The following is a 17694-nucleotide window of genomic DNA, read 5'->3' as shown; positions in this document are numbered from 1 at the left end:
GTTTTTGCTTTTTAATCAATTTTAGAATAAGGCTATTATGTAACATTTTAAAAAGTCTAGGAGTCTGAATACTTTCCGAATGCACTGTAGACTAAGACACACCCCAGCTGTTTTCCTGTAGATTCCAGTTTAGATTAAGTAGAGGAGAGAGTGAGAGGATGTATCTGTAGACTATTGAGAAACACCCTGTTTCCCCTAGCTAGCTCCCTTGTAGCCTCCAGATCCAATGAAGGAGACAAGGAAATTATGTATCTTTAGACTATTGAGACACACCCCAGCAGTTTTTCTGTAGATTCCAGTGTAGATTAAGGAGAGGAGAGAGTGGAGGATGTATCTGTAGACTATTGAGACACACCCCAGCTGTTTCACCTAGCTAGCCTCTCTGTGGCTTCCAGCACCTGTAAGGAGAGACTTTATCTGTAATCTATTGAGACACAACCCTGTTTCCTCTAGCTAGCTTCTCTGTGGCTTCCAGCTCGGGGGATGCTAATTACATTAAACACAGATAACGAGCCACTTTGATGATCGATTAGAGGGGAAGTAGAAGATATGGAGCAGCGGCGTGTAAAGTGAATCCTGACACCACCCACGAGAGAGAGGGAAAGCACTACTGCTGTTGCTCTGGATGTGAACTTGAGAAGAGAACATAAATATATCATTTTGATTCTATTTGATGGTGTGCACTACACAGCGGGAGTACAATAATGAGATTCTATGTGCTCTGTGGACATTCTGTGGTTATGTGAATAACCCATACCACTAACTAATAGATACATGTTTATTTATTTATTTCATTATTCCATCTGGAGGGAAAGATTGCAGAATCATGCAGATGCACAACATCTATCTGGATAATACGAAGCTGGGAATGATATTGTAGTGGAGAAGTTGGAGAGGAACACATTGAAGCTAATAATAGTGAGCAGATCACCAATTCAAAAGGGTTACATTCTCGTGTTAGTGCTGGACATTATGTCCATAGGGTCCTTTGGAAAAGTCTCTGGAGCCCTTGGGGAGTACAATATAGGTACCAGTTACCCGTGTTTAAAGTTTTAGAGACACACACACACACACCTCATCGCATTCTGTTTCTAAGGCTACAGGAAAAACTATTTATTTCGTGATCCAGATTAAATCGTTTGACAGATATGGTTTAGCACTCTCATCCTCAATCCATCTCACTGTACAATGATGGGAATAGAAGAGTAGCCATCAGATGTCCACACTACAGAGGAAAACATTTGCTTTATCAACAGAATTGATGAGCAAGTACATGAGCTACTTATTTCTTAATTTAGGATCAGTTTTCAAGTTAGGAGTGAGGTCGGGGTCAGGATTAGGGATTTAGGAAAATAAAAATGTTTTTCCTGGAGATGAAGCCTCATACTTCAGTCTTTTATATCACAGTCAGATATTGACACCCCAGAAGTGCTTGAAGGAAGTAAATGCTGTTCTGCTGCTGGCTCAAAGCAGCCATGTTGTTAATACTAATGTCATTTCATGCTATCAAATGAACTCGCTTCCAACTGATGCAGAAACACAGTACAAAAGCACCCAAATTTGTATTGCATTTCTGCCAGCTCGTAGCTGCTTTGATTTCGGTTTGGTGGTTTTGGTTTGTAATATCTCTGTCAAATGGCTTAACTGTATCACAGAGCCACCTAGTACATACAGTATACAGCAGAGCGATGTACGGTTTGTCAGAGTATTTATCTAATACATTTGTGTAGTCATTTCTGGGCAGGATAAATGGAATGATTAATTTGAGTCATTGTTTGGTCAGACCTCTGTGGTGACGCTACTGGGAAACACGTACACACACACGCACAGACTTCCTCATACACACCCACTCTATCTGACCCAATGAAAAACAGACTGTCAGCTGTGAAATTGCTTAAACCAACCTCCACTTCCACGCATGCTTAGACAGGAAAGTCACTGAGGCACATTGACAGGCAGGCAGCAGTCCCCCCATCCCCCTCACACAGAGAGGTAGGGATGGAAGGAAAACCCACTCTCTTCCTGATTGTGTTTCTCGCTCTAATCTGTGATAAGTCAATTCTGTTTGAAATTATATTTCTTGACAAGCTGCTTATAATACCACAGAATGAGATTAGATGAGGGATTGAGGCCTTGGGCCTCCAATCAGCTTGATTGCACTTTTATAATGCTTTGATATTCAGTGTAATATTATTAATTAGATCATGATTAGGTACAAGATACCCACTGGGCACAAACTGGTTGAATCAACGTTGTTTCAACGTAATCTGTCAACGTATTGTGATGTGAAATCTAGGTGGCAAAATCTTTTGGATTTGCAAAAAGTCATCAACGTGACAGTAAACTTGTTTTGAGGGTGAAATTTCAACCATAGTATTATGTCATTAGGGTAACCACTTTTCATCATAGACAAACCTGGTGTATGTTGAATTTGGACCTTTGAAACAACGTCAGATCTTCAACGTTATGTCCACTCTCAGAAAAAAACGAATCGGTTGGAAAGCACCTCCTACTGGAGAGTTGATCTAAATCAAATCAAATGTATTTATTATAGCCCTTCGTACATCAGCTGATATCTCAAAGTGCTGTACAGAAACCCAGCTTAGAACCCCAAACAGCAATCAATGCAGGTGTAGAAGCACAGTGGCTAGGAAAAACTCCCCAGAAAGGCCAAAACCTAGAAAGAAACCTAGAGAGAAACCAGGCTATGAGGGGTGGCCAGTCCTCTTCTGGCTGTGCCGGGTGGAGATCATAACAGAACATGGCCAAGATGTTCAAATGTTCATAAATCACCAGCATGGTCAAATAATAATAATCACAGTAGTTGTCGAGGGTGCAGCAAGTCAGCACGTCAGGAGTAAATGTCAGTTGGCTTTTCATAGCAGATCATTAAGAGTATCTCTACCACTCCTGCTGTCTCTAGAGAGTTGAAAACAGCATGTCTGGGACATGTAGCACGTCCGGTGAACAGGTCAGGATTCCATAGCCGCAGGCAGAACAGTTGAAACTGGAGCAGCAGCACGACCAGGTGGACTGGGGAAAGCAAGGAGTCCTCATTCCAGGTTGTCCTGAGGCATGGTCCTAGGGCTCAGGTCCTCCGAGAGAGAGAAAGAGAGAATTAGAGAGGGCATACTTAAATTCACACAGGACACCGGATAAGACAGGAGAAGTACTCCAGATATAACAAACTGACCCTAGCCCCCCGACACAAACTACTGCAGCATAAATACTGGATGCTGAGACAGGAGGGGTCAGGAGACACTGTGGCCCCATCCGATGATACCCCCTGACAGGGCCAGACAGGAAGGATATAACCCCACCCACTTTGCCAAAGGACAGCCCCCACAACACCAGAGGGTTATCTTCAACCACCAACTTACCATCCTGAGACAAGGCCGAGTATAGCCCACAAAGATCTCCGCCACGGCACAACCAAGGGGGGGGGGGCAACCCAGACAGGAAGATCACATCAGTGACTCAACCCACTCAAGTGACGCACCTCTCCTAGGGACGGCATGACAGAGCACCAGTAAGCCAGTGACTCAGCCCCTGTAATAGGGTTATCTATCTACAGCTATCCATTTTGTTTCCCATCCAGGGTTTTAACCAAGCCCAGCTTAACTTTGATATTTGTCACTGACTACTACCAATGTGCTATTGTGAGAATAACTATTGAGAGATCTCTTAAGAACTAAACAGATTCACTGTTGCTATTGAAGTCATTCCAAAAGGGTAGTTGTAACAGAGCAAATGAAATGTAACCATACTATAAGTCATACATATCATCAATGGTACTGTATAGCAATTGCAAAGATATCAACAGCTATTATTTAAATTAAAACCAGGATTGAACAAAACATACAGTATAGGTCTAGGGTTTCAAGCTTTTGTTGATGTCAAATTGAATCTTCAAGTTAATAATGAATGATGGATTCACGTCTACATTTCAACAAAACATCCAAGTTAAAGGATAGGATCAAATAAAACTATTGAAATGCATTTAAAGTTTGACTTATTTCTATTCTGTAACTAAGGTTTTTGGTTGAGATGGAGAGGTGAATCCAACATATCAGTTGTTAATTTATAGACAAACTGGAATTAAAGTCAGCCTAAATCAGTGCCACAAAATATACACTGAGTGAACAAAACATTAAAAATATTGTGTTGCGCTTGCACCCCCATCTCAACTACAATCCAGGTCATTTGATTGTGACATTGTATTCCCATTTGAACTTTGTAATGTTTTTATATGGTGGAAAGTGCAATGATAGCACATTTAAATGACAACTAAACCAAAAATCAGATTTCTAATTGAATTTGGTTGTGCTCTTAGACGATTGAAAACATAGTGGTAACACATGGAGAATTCAACGAACTTCTAGCTGTCTTTTTGAGAGGGTGAATAAAAGGTTCAAATCTCATTGAGCAACGTCTCAACCAAAGATGATACACATTTCCACAATGAAATGACGTGGTGTGCCCGGTGGGTATGTTTCTCTGTTCCACCGAGATTACAGGAGAGGACAGAGGAATGGTGGACAGAGATGACAGGAGGAGGGGAGAAGGGAAAATAAGGACAAAATGGACATAATCCTATAAATTCACCATCTGAGCAAAATAATGTTGGTTTGGGCTTCAACTGCCGCCAACATGCAGACAGTGGGAAAAGTACTTCCACCCTCCAGCAGCAGGGCCTGCTGTGAGTATGGGGAAGTCTGTGTGTTTGTTTCTGCGTTTGTGTGCAAGTGTGTGTGGTCTCTAATGTTTCTCACTACAGAAGGAATGAAATTGAAGCGTAAACCTAATGTGCTTTTCCATTAGCAGATTAAAGGACGTCTTTCATGGTTGCCTTTTCACTTAAATCTGGGTCCGGGGCTTAAACCACTGTTACTGGTTGGATAGCCTCAAAATGTCAAAGGGTCACACAATGGCTTTCCTATAGAAACAGAGCATATAGGCCTATAGATCTAGAACGTAGAACACTTTCTTGATCTAGAACATAGGAAATACGACCTGTTCTATATTGGACAATTGGTTCAACGCGCTTCATTACAGCCCAGATATAAATAAAACGTCATTGATGACTTCAGTGACTCAGAGGTCTGCATTCTCTGCAATAGGTTCTCCAATTCCCTCCACTTTATCAGAGATAATCTCAGCTACTCATTGTGTGCATCCCAAATGGCACCCTATTCCCTACATAGTGCACTACTTTTGACCAGACATATGAGCCCTGGTCCAAAGTAGTGCACTTTATAAGGCATAGGGTGCTTTTGAGATGAAACCAGTAGCTCTACGTGATTACAATGGACCACTTCCTGATACAAATCACATGCATTTGCCATCTGAATCCCCGGTAGAAAACTAGGTAACTATCAGAAATCAGCGACGTGAGGCTATCAGTCAATCAGGAGGCGAGGTCGACATCTGACACTGACATGTAAACAGATTTCAATGATAGCTAGGGAGCAGAGTGGGCAACAACATTGAAAGGGAGAGAGAATGTGAGAGAGGGGGTAGTGGAGTAGGAGAAGAGAGGGGGATGGAGGGGGAGAAAGGAGAGAAATAAAAACATTTTTTTACAGTGGTGCTCTGAGAGGGCGAGAGAATTGTACAGTGGAACTCAGAGAGAAAGGCACCATTACTGGGTAGATTAGTGTTGGCAGCACTGGGCGGGTCACAGTGACAGAGATGGATGGTTCTCGCCTGGCATCCAGACACAGACACACACACACACACACCCCCCCCTACCTTCATGGGCCAGCGTCATTAGGACAAGGGGAAAGAGATGAGGGTGTTGTCTGCCGGCTCCTACCCAGGGAGAGAGTATCCAGGCTGGGAGAAACATACAAACTGGGTGGGAAGGCTAATCAAATCAAGGCTAAGGGTGACAGACAGGTCAATTCTGTGAGAGGTGTGAATTTCAGTTAAAACATACACTGCATGATGAAAAGTATGTGGACACCTGCTTGTTGAACATCTCATTCCAAAATCATGGCCATTAACATGGAGTTGGTCCCCCCCTTTTCTTCTATAACAGCCTCCACTCTTCTGGGAAGACTTTCCACTAGATGTTGGAACATTGCTGCGGGGACTTGCTTCCATTCAGCCACAAGAGCATTAGTGAGGTTGGGAACTGATGTTGGGCGATTAGGCTTGGCAAGCAGTCTGCGTTCCAAATCATCCCAAAGGTGTTTGATTGGGTTGACGTCAGGGCTCTGTGCAGGCCAGTCAAGTTCTTCTACACCGATCTTGACAAACCAGTTATTTATAGACCTCGCTTTGTGCATGGAGGCATTGTCATGCTGAAATAGGAAAGGGCCTTCCCCAAACTGTTGCCACAAAGTTCGAAACACAGAATTGTCAAGAATGTCATTGTATATTGTAGAGTTAAGATTTCCCTTCACTGGAACTAAGGGGCTGAGCCCGAACCTTGAAAAACACCCCCAGACCATTATTCCTCCTCCACCAAACTTTACAGTTGGCACTATGTATTTGGGCAGGTAGCGTTCTCCTGGCATCCGCCAAACCCAGATTAATCCGTGGGACAGCCAGATGGTGAAGCGTGATTCATCATTCTAGAGAACGCGTTTACACTGCTCCAGTTCCAATGGTGGCGAGCTTTAAACCACTCCAGCTGACGCTTGGCATTGCGCATGGTGATCTTAGACTTGTGTGCGGCTGCTCGGTCATGGAAACCCATTTCATGAATCTCCCTATGAACAGTTCTTGAGCTGATGCGCTTCTGTGAGCTTGTGTGGCCTACCAATATGCGGCTGAGCTGTTGTTGCTCCTCGACGCTTCCACTTCACAATAACAGCACTTACATTTGACCGGGGCAGCTCTAGCAGGGCAGACATTGGACAGACTGACTTGTTGGAAAAGTGGCATCCTTTGACAGTGTTACGTTTAAAGTCACTGAGCTCTTCAGTAAGGCCATTCTTCTGCCAATGTTTGTCTATGGAGATTGCATGGTTGTGTGCTTGATTTTATGCACCTGTCATTAAGGGTGTGGCTGAAATAGCTGAATCCACTAATTTGAAGGGGTGTCCGCATACACTATATATACACACAAAAGTATGTTAAACTATATACACAAAAGTATGTTATACATATTTCACATAACTACAGCAGACTGTATTTACTAGAAATTACAGTCAGTGGTTGATAGTCAGCTTGGTCACCTGCGATACAAATCAGTATTCGTCGTCTATCCATGTCTGAGGACTCGGGAGCTGATGTGGAAAATGGCAACTAGCTTCAAGTAGGTTTCGGTTTTGCTTGAGCATTGTGGAAGAGGATGGGTGTAAGCATCTGTCTCCAAAGATTGCAAGTTCGAATAGAGCGATAGTTGTTTTTGAGATTTTGTTTTAAGCCTATCCCAAACCTTACCTCCGAATGGTTTAGGTAAGGGTTAATGCCTAAACTTAACCCAAACATCAGAAATTCAAAGTTAATGCCTAAATTTAGCTGTAAACACTTTGATATTTGAAGTTTGAGAAACATTGGTGAACGTCTAATTCTGACATGAGACTGAGCTAATTGTGATAGTACCTAAATCCAATGGAGCGGTTGACTCAGTGATATAATTAAATAAAAACTATATCTCAAGTATGAATACAGTAAAGTACAAACAATAAAATAAATAAAATAAAACATGTTTTTTAGACAACTGCAAACTTGGAGTTGGGCTGATGAGACGTCATCGGCCTCCACCCTTGCTTGTGGGAACAATGGACGAGCAGTAGAGGAAAGTTTGACGATACTTTTTCCATATTCCAGTCATCAACGTTTTCACTAACCCCTCAAGTGGCTGTAGGGTATAAATCCTGCACGATGTATACAAACATAACCACGACGAATTCCAACTCACCTGACTTGGCATTGAAAATCACCAGACATAGAATCTCATTAACTCCATCATAACCCTGCATTCGAAGAACAGGAAAATATTATCAATTTCTGCAAGTGCTAAATTTGTCAATTATGCAATTTGTGTGGATGTAACCCATGCAGAAAAGTTCATAAGCACCCTTGACTCTTGCTGGGAGTGTGTGTGTTAGCAGAGATTGGTAGCCACAGGACTTGATGCTATAAATGAGTGTGACATGGGACTCAGCAGTTCCATTTCAGCCATGGTGGCCATAGTCACAGTGACTACACACACACGGAAGTCCTATGCACAGAGCCCACCTGTTGGAGTGATAAGTGAGTCTGGCAGGAAAGGACAGCATGAACACAAAGGATTCGTCAGGACTGTGTGTTCGCAGGCCAAAGCTAAAGGAAGTTACATTGGCTATAGCATAGTATAAGTGGCAAACAATATATATATACAGAGAGTGGGACAGGGAAGCGACAGTAGCGAAGTCCTATATGGCAATACTTTAAGTTAAATGAGGTGGTGGTGAAATGCAAACTTGGCGAGGCATTACAGTTGCAATGCTTAACCATCTGAAAGGGCGGCACCGTGAGACCTAAACTGTTGCTGACAGCAGTGCAGGCCCCCAACAGACAGACAGGCTCTTCACACGAAAGAAGTGTGAAAAGGGACAGAGTGAGAAAAATCACAGCGCTGATTACAGAAATAGAGGGTCGGCTTCAATACCCTGATGGCATCTAGAACCAGGCTACAAGATGTCATGTCAAAAAACCGACTGCCTTGGATGGAGAAATTGTACAATGATTGCTCTGCAGGTACAAAGCGCCAACTCTCAAACACCATACATGGCGCAACAGATTGATGGACTATGAAAATGCTGTCATACATCACTGCAACACACCATCACATGTATTTATTTCTATTTAACCGGGCAATTCAGGTAAGAACAAATTATTATTTACAATGACGGCCTAGGAACTGCCTTGTTCAGGGGCAGAACAACAGATTTTTTACCTTGTCAGCTCAGGGATTCGATCGAGCAACCTTTCGGTTAATGGCCCAACACTCTAACCACTAGGCTACCTGCCGCCCCAAATGATGAGAAGTGGGACATGAAGTCCCATGAACTGACCACTGAACATGGAGGAGAGGCTCACGGCAGAGAACCTAAAACTGGCATTAATTACCATCGTTGCTGAGTGGGTGGGGATCAACAGTAAGGTGTATGGAACTGCAATACCATTATCTGCATTGTGAACTAACATGATTTAATTAAATCGTTTAAACAAATCAGAAAATTACAGTTGAACTGTTAAGACAATTTTGCATTTGTCATATCTCTAAATAATGATGTATTTGGGGTTTCTTGGAGCCTTTGTTCCGGTTTCTTCTGTGCCCCTGCAATTGCAGAACGAGCATGAGGAAGTCTATTGCTGGTGGGTTAAGTTTCTCAAAACCAAGTGAAATCGCAAAAAAACGAATTTGGTGACTATAACATGCCATTTACAGTGCATTCAGAATGTATTCACACCCCATTATTTTTTTCACATTTTGTTGTGTTACATCTTGAATTTAAAATTGATAAAGTTTTGTGCCACTGTCCTGCACGCAATACTCCATAATTTCATGTTTTTAGATTTTTATTTTTTACAAATGAATTAAAAATGAAAAGGTGAAATGTCTTGAGTAAATAAGTATCCAAACCCTTTGTTATGGCAAGCCTAAATAAGTTCAGGAGTAATAATGTCACATATTAAGTTGCATGGACTGTGTGCAATAATAGTGTTTAGTAACCTCTACAGGATCGGTGTCCCTAAACCAGGACTTTTGTTGCTCAATATGCAATAATGTGATTAGAAAACATTGTATACAACAGCCAACTTTCCAGGACATAGATATGTCTTATATGGGCAGAACGCTTAAATTCTTGTTAATCTAACTGCAGTGTCCAATTTACAGTAGCAATTATAGAAAGAAAATACCAGGCTATGGTTTGAGGAGAGTACACAACAACAAAACACTTACCATGGTAACTGGTTTGATACATTCACCTCTGAAGGTAAATAATGAACTTACATTCAGTAATCTTGCTCTGATTTATCATATGATTTATCATCATATAAAATGTAGCATAGTTTTATTTGATAAAATCTATTTTTATATTAAAATGTAGGAACTGGGTTCTACAGTTTGACCCCATTGCTGTCTCAGGCTCTTTTACCAGGTCTAATGTGTTATATTCTCCTACATTAATTTCAATCCCAGATTCAACCACAACGACCAGGGAGCTTTTCCAATGCCTTGCAAAGAAGTGCACCTATTGGTAGATGGGTAACAATTTTAAAAGCAGACATTGAATATCCATTTGAGCATGGTAAAGTTATTAATAACACTTTGGATAGTGTAGCAATACACTTAGTCACTACAAAGATACAGGTGTCCTTCCTAACTCAGTTGCCGGAGAGGAAATCGCTCAGGGATTTCACCATGAGGACAACAGTGACTTTAAAAAAGTTAGACTGTCATCAGCAAGTATTCGGGAGGTTTTCAGGATAAAAAGAAACGGAATAAAGCTAAGCACAGGCAAAATCCTAGTTCAGTCTCCTTTCCAACAGACAAATTCACGTTTCAGCAGGAAAAGAACCTAAAACACAAGGCCAAATATACACTGGAGTTGCTTACCAAGATGACATTGAATGTTCCTGAGTTGCCTGGTTACAGTTTTGACTATGGAGACTTGAAAATGGCTTTTTAACAATGATCAACAATCAATTTGACAGAACCTTAAGAATTGTTTCAAGCTTAATGAGCAAATATTGTATAATCAGGTGTACAAAACTCTTAGAGACGTATCCAGAAAGACTCACAGCTATAAGGTAATTATAACATGTATTAACTCAGTTGCTGTACAAAATACAGATTTTGTAAATATACATAACTCTGCCCCCCCCACAGCATTATCCAAATTGTTTAGTTGGTGTTTTTAATGACAAGAATTCCCCCCAAAATACAATGCATTGCAGAACAGACAATGAAGCTAAAACAGAGAGAGAGCAGTGTGTGTGTTCAATTGGGATTATTTCCATTTATTTCCATTCCCCATGCAAACTCATTATGAGTGAACAATAACTCCTCTCTCCTCCACACCTCCAACAACAGCAATAAATAGGAAAAATAAAATAATTCACAGAATAATCAACAAACTAAATCATATTCGAAGATGACAAATTTAAATCCGTATAATAAAATGATAGCAATACCAATGCTAAACATACAGTCTTGGAACTGTATGTTGACAATGGTCAAGGTAAAATTCGATTACAGTAAATTGAATAATTTGCTAGAGAAACCAGTGGTTAGAAAAAGCTGGACAGTAACAGTAATGTTCTGAGGAGATTAGAGAGAGATAGAAGAGGGAGAGGGTGGTAGAAGAGAGAGTGAGGTGAAGAAAGAGGGAGAGTGGAATTGTTGCAGAATCAAGGGGGAAGAGGAGATAAACAAAGAAAAGCAGAGGAATGTAAATTTGGAAAACAGTCCATCCATTTCTGAACAAAAATATGACACTTCATTCTGCATCACTGCACATTTACAGTACATACAGTAGTGAGGTAACATGAATAAATACAAACTGTTGCCATTTTATGTACAGTGAGTGGCTTTGACCATATTTCACTGGGCACAGATGTCAGTTCAACATCAAATTTTGATCTTCAATTGATTGAGTTGTCACCAAATGTGAACTTAACGTGCCAATAGTTAACACCCTTTTGTGGGGGAAAACTCATTCTGATTAGCAAGGACTGGCTCACCCATTGCTGTGCCCCTGCCCAGTTATGTGAAATCCATAGATGAGGGTCTAATGAATTCATTTCAATTGACCGATTTCCTTATATGAACTGTAACTCAGTAAAATCTTTGAAATTGTTGCATGTTGCGTTTATATTTTTGCGTTTTACCTCTGTCTATCCATCGGTTTACACAGTGGTTAAACTGTCTCCGTGCATTTGGAGCGGATTGCCTGACTGTGCGTGTGTATGTGTCAACTGTGTGTGTGTTTGTGTGTATGCATTTGTGTCAAGTTTTGTTGGTGTGTCTTCATGACTCTGCATCCCAAAGGCCCTATTTGTGTACGCCGTAGTGTGATATGTGTGCATGCGTACACCCATAAGTGTGCATGTGTCTGTCTGTCTGCCTGTGTGTGTGTCTTTATGCGTGTCTGTGTAGTTGCCTCTCTTCTCTGATCAGTGTGTGTAGTGTAGACAGCTGAGTAGTGAACCGACCCAGCCTCCTAGCGTTGAGCCCTTGACCCACAGGAACAGTTCGTACAGGCTGATTTGCCAAAGGGTCAGAGACTCCGACATGGTGATCTGGAGACGCCGTGCCCTCGACTGCGCCTTGCTCCGCTTGTGCCTGACAGGAAACAAGGTGTGATGTAATCTTAGGAACCAGCAAGTTATGGGGGAGATGAAGGGGGAGAGAGAGAGAGGGGTGGAGAGAGAGGGAGAGCGCGAAAGAGAGAGAATTAGAAAGAGAGAGGGAGGGATGGATGGGGACAGAAAGAAAGAGGACAAAATCCAATATGGATGGTGGTGAGATAGCTGGGAGGGGTTGGATGGTGGTGAGATAGCTGGGAGGGGTTGAATGGAGCTGAAGGTTGGGACTACTAGCAACAAATAATAGCAAGATAACTAGTGTAAAACATACTGTGTCCGTAAAACGTATATGGGTTAAGAACATTTGTGAAAGACCACAGTTTTAAAGATATGGCAAATAGAAATCAAACTGGATGGATGGGAGAGGTTGAAGGGAGAGGAAGGACAGGAGTAAAATCAAACAAAATAGAACTATAGTAAAATAGACTTTGTCCATAAAATGAAAATAGTATGTATAAACTGGACGTAGAGGCCTACGCATTGTTGTTCACTAGTTTATTCCAATTAGGGGAGGGGTGGTAGGGTTAGAAAGTAATAAAGGAAAATATATTTAAAAAAATATATGTATATACACTATCATTCAAAAGTTTGGGGTCACTTAGAAATGTCCTTGTTAAGAAAAGCACATTTTGTGTCCATTAAAATAACATCAAATTGATCAGAAATACAGTGTAGATATTGTTAATGTACAACGCCGTGTACTACTCCCTTCACTGAAAAGCGCAAACTGTCCCTAACCAAAATAGGAGTGGGAGGCCCCGGTGCATCTATTCTGGTTCGAGCCAGTTTGCACTGTTCTGTGAAGGGAGTAGTACACAGCATTGTACGAGATCTTCAGTTTCTTGGTAATTTCTCGCATGGACTAGCCTTCATTTCTCAGAACAGAATTTCAGAAGAAAGCACTTTGTTTCTAGCCATTTTGAGCCTGTAATCACACAGTTGAAGTCGGAGGTTTACATACACTTAGGTTGGAGTCATTAAAACATGTTTTTCAACCACTCCACAAATTTATTGTTAATAAACTATAGTTTTGGCAAGTTGGTTAGGACATCTACTTTGTGCATGACACAAGTAATTTTTCCAACAATTTTTTACAGACAGATTACTTCACTGTATCACAATTCCAGTGGGTCAGAAGTTAAAATGCACTAAGTTGACTGTGCCTTTAAACAACTTGGAGAATTCCAGAAACTGAAAAAATGGCTTTAGAAGTTTCTGATACGCTAATTGACATCATTTGAGTCAATTTGAGGTGTACCTGTGGATGTATTTCAAGGCCTACCTTAAAACTCAGTGCCTCTTTGCTTGACACGGGAAAATCAAAATAAATCAAGCCAAGACCTCCACAAGTCTGGTACATCCTGAAGGTACCACGTTCATCTATACAAACAATAGTACGCAAGTATAAACACCATGGGACCACGCAGCCTTCATACCGCTCAGGAAGGAGACGCGTTCTGTCTCCTAGAGATGAAAGTACTTTAGTGCGTAAAGTGCAAATCAATCCTAGAACAACAGCAAAGGATCCTGTGAAGATGCTTGAGGAAACAGGTACAAAAGTATCTATATCCACAGTAAAATTAGTCTTATATTGACATAACCTGAAAGGAAGGAAGAAGCCACTGCTTCCAAAGACTACGGTTTGCAACTGCACATGGGGATAAAGGTCGTACTTTTTTGGAGAAGTGTCCTCTGGTCTGATGAAACAAAAATAGAACTGTTTGGCCATAATGACCATCATTATGTTTGGAGGAACACCATCCCAAACGTGAAGCACGGGGTTGGCAGTATCATGTTGTGGGGGTGCTTTGCTGCAGGAGGTACTGGGGCACTTCACAAAATAGATGGCATCATGAGGATGGAAAATTATGTGGATATATTGAAGCAACATCTCAAGACATCAGTCAGAAAGTTAAAGCTTGGTCACAAATGGGTCTTCCAAATGGACAATGACCCCAAGCATACTTCCAAAGTTGTGGCAAAATGGCTTAAGGACAACCAAATCAAGGTATACGAGTGGCCATCACAAAGCCCTGACCTCAATCCTATAGAAAAAGCATTCGCGAGCAAGGATGCTTACAAACCTGACTCAGTTACACCAGCTATATTGTGGGAAGCTTGTGGAAGGCTACCTGAAATGTTTGACCCAAGTTAAACAATTTAAAGGCTATGCTACCAAATACTAATTGAGTGTATGTAAACTTATGACCCACTGGGAATGTGATGAAAGAAATAAAAACTGAAATAAATCATTCTCTCTACTAGTATTCTGCCATTTCACATTCTTAAAATAAAGTGGTGATCCTAACTGACCTAAGACAGGGAATTTTACTAGGATTAAATATCAGGAATTGTGAAAACTGAGTTTACATGTAGTTGGCTGAGGTATATGTAAACTTCCGACTTCAACTATGTATTTGAAAAATACATATATGGGGGATTGGAAGTGATGCAGACAATTACAATGATGGAATCTACAATGTATCTGCAATATTAAAGCTGATCTACCCCCTAAAAAAGAAGAAATATGATGAGACAGCGCAGTACAGTATAACAGTGGAATACTGGGACTCCCACCAGGAATCCCAGTGTTGCGTTAGTCACTGCATAACACCATGGTGAGATTGTAACATGACTGACTACTGACTGTTTTAGAAGGATCATCCTCCACCACACTGTAGTGTTGTCACAGCACAGACTGGGGAGACATCGACTCTGCTGTACCAGACAGCTCTCTCTGGTGTGTGCGGCCTGTGGTAGGACAATGTGCTCTCCTTGAGGAAAGAGTTGAAGGGACATCGTGTCTATGCCATCATTCCTCCTCTCCCAACCAATTACACAGCACAGGGAAAGCCATCGCAAAGTCTCTCTCTCTCGTTATATTTGTTTTCTTTCAAATACTTTGAGCGTCCGATTGAATCTGCCTGGAGGGCCAGAGCAAATGGGCAGGGTTTGCACTTTCGCCACTATTTTTGAGCCAGGCAAGCTCAATTAAGCCCAATATTCCCCATCTAATTCCCTGTAGATCTGCATTTTGTGTTCAACTACTGCTTAGATTTAATAGAGAGCTGCTGGAGCAAAACACTGAATTTCACATCTCACTGCCTCCCCCTCTTCTCCATTGCACCTCTCTTTTCCTCATCTATCCTCCCATCTCTCCTCATTTTTTCCACTCTCCTTGCTCCTCCTTTCCACCCTTCTCATACTTCATCTCCTCTCCTCCACCCCTCTCATCCCCCTTTTTTCCCCACGGAGGCATCCAGCACCCTCCCCTCCTCTCTGTCCTAATGATTTTTCTCAGAGACAATCATGGAGTTGTTCATTACAATGGTAAGACTGAATCAATATGGCCACTCCTGACTGCCACTGAAAGTACAATATAATCACAGCATTCAGCCAGCCAATTACACACACAGACATTCAGAGAGGAGCTGTGAGGGAGGAAGGAAGAGAGTGAGGAGGGGGAAGGACCGCAAGTAAGAAATTTTTACATTTTCCTAAAGCTTAAATAATGATTACTGAAACTGATGTGATACAAATGTGTGTGTCAAAGCATGTGTTTGTGTTGCTTGTCTAAGGGGATGCACATAGATTAGTGGTGCGTGTGGTGGACAGAGCAGCAGGACTGTCACAGAGTGACTGGAACCCTCTGGTCTGCAGGGTTAGGGGTTAGATTTCAGGGGTTAGAGATCAGGGTCTCCCTGGCTACATCCCTGGTGCAGCATCGGGACATGATGGAGGAGAAGCAGGCTCTGGTCTGCAGGAATAGGGTTAGGGGTTAGAGGTCAGGGTCTACCTGGCTAGAGCCCTGGTGCAGCATCGGGACATGTTGATGAAGGAGGAGGAGGCGGCTCTGGTCTGCAGAGTGGTCTCAATGCCTCTGAGAAGATCGTTGGTCTTCAGTAGCAGCAGCATCTGACGGGGCACGCGGTTCAGCAGGTCACTGATCTGGGGGAGGTAGAGAGCTGCGTTCGACCTGATCTCCACGTCCTGAGAGAGAGACGCAAAGACACACACAGACATGAGAAATAACAGAAAATAAAATTAACAATACTCAAAGCACATACATTGTTTAAAACAACAGATTGATAATTTGTCAGACATTGATCAGGAGATGCAATTGAAGAGGTAGAACAACCCAGACAAGAAGACCACGTTAGTGACAATTCACTTGAGTGGGTTGAGTCACTGACGTAATCTTCCTGTCTGGGTTGGTGCCCCCCTAGAGTTGTCTCGTGACGGAGATCTTTGTGGGCTATAATCGGCCTTGTCTCAGGATGGTAAATTGGTGGTTGAAGATATTCCTCTGTGTCAGGGGGCTAGGGTTAATCTGTTATATCTGGAGTATTTCTCCTGTCCTATCCGGTGTCTTGTGTGGATTTAAGTATGCCCTCTCTAATTCTCTCTTTCTCTCTCTTGGAGGACCTGAGCCCTAGGACAATGCCTCAGGACTACCTGGCATGATGACTCCTTGCTGTCCCCAGTCCACCTGGCCGTGCTGACCTTTTGCACCCTCGACAACCACTGTGATTACTATTATTTGACCATGCTGGTCATTTATGAACATGAAAACTCCCTTTCTAGGGAGTTTTGCCTAGCCACTGTGCTTCTACACCTGCATTGCTTGCTGTTTGGGGTTTTAGGCTGGGTTTCTGTACAGGACTTTGAGATATCTGCTGATGTAAGAAGGGCTATATAAATACATTTGATTTGATTTGATCAAGATGTCTCTCTCTCTCTCTAAAGTGTGAAGTCAGCTGTGATTCCTCCCTCCCTCACCCCCCTTCTCTCTGTCTCCTTGGTCCAGCCTCTCTGTCTCTCAGAGTCAGTATGAGCAGTCAGTCAGCGTACGTCCCAGAGGATGTGTGTTTGTTGACAGAGCTTAGAGAGATCACAGACTGACTGGCTGAGTCTTTCTGCTGACTCATTTAATACAGTCTTCCAGTCTCTGTAACAGCAACACAGATACACCGTTCACACCGCTAGAAACGCTATTGACTTACTTATAAAAACCTTTTTACCCAAAGTTTGCTAAGAGTTGGTAGCAAGCTGATTAGTTGGCTGTTAAAACCAGTAAAGGGTGCTCTGCCATTACTTTGGCTTCCCTCCAGGTTGAAGGAGAGGGATGGAGGGAGAGGGATAGTGTTAAAGGAAAGGAAGGGTAGACAGAGTGCCTGATCTGTAGACTGTTTCATTCCAGGATCAAAGCAGCCAGTCTGGTCTCTGGTCATCAGTAGTTCAGTATGCCAGACAGAAGTAGAGAACATTTAGTCTGAACCAGCTACACTTATCTAAAAATACCTGACAAAATATTTAGACTGTATTGTTTGTGCATACAATGCGATTTCTCGGCAAACACATTAACAGGCTTTCAGAATGCTT

The 17694-nt window shown here is 42.1% G+C and overlaps 1 protein-coding gene across 2 annotated transcripts in view; it reads right to left on the bottom strand.

Moving 5' to 3' along the window:
- Positions 1 to 1322: 1322 nt before the first annotated feature.
- The window catches only part of adck1 (aarF domain containing kinase 1), a 185169-nt gene continuing 168797 nt past the window's right edge, over positions 1323 to 17694 (bottom strand). The window contains exons 10-11 of one of the 2 annotated variants that reach the window (XM_064927552.1): positions 16109 to 16302; positions 1323 to 3095 (exon numbers count right to left, since the gene is read on the bottom strand). In XM_064927552.1, the coding sequence (XP_064783624.1) occupies positions 3089 to 3095; positions 16109 to 16302 (201 nt within the window). In that variant the 3' untranslated portion in view covers positions 1323 to 3088. Of the gene's footprint in view, positions 3096 to 10940; positions 12290 to 16108; positions 16303 to 17694 lie in introns of those variants that run through there. The other variant, XM_064927551.1, reaches the window with a different exon arrangement.

The sequence above is a fragment of the Oncorhynchus masou genome, chromosome 21, assembly GCF_036934945.1.
Source record: "Oncorhynchus masou masou isolate Uvic2021 chromosome 21, UVic_Omas_1.1, whole genome shotgun sequence".
Lineage (NCBI taxonomy): Eukaryota > Metazoa > Chordata > Actinopteri > Salmoniformes > Salmonidae > Oncorhynchus > Oncorhynchus masou.
This window is presented reverse-complemented; position numbering and strand designations above follow the sequence as displayed.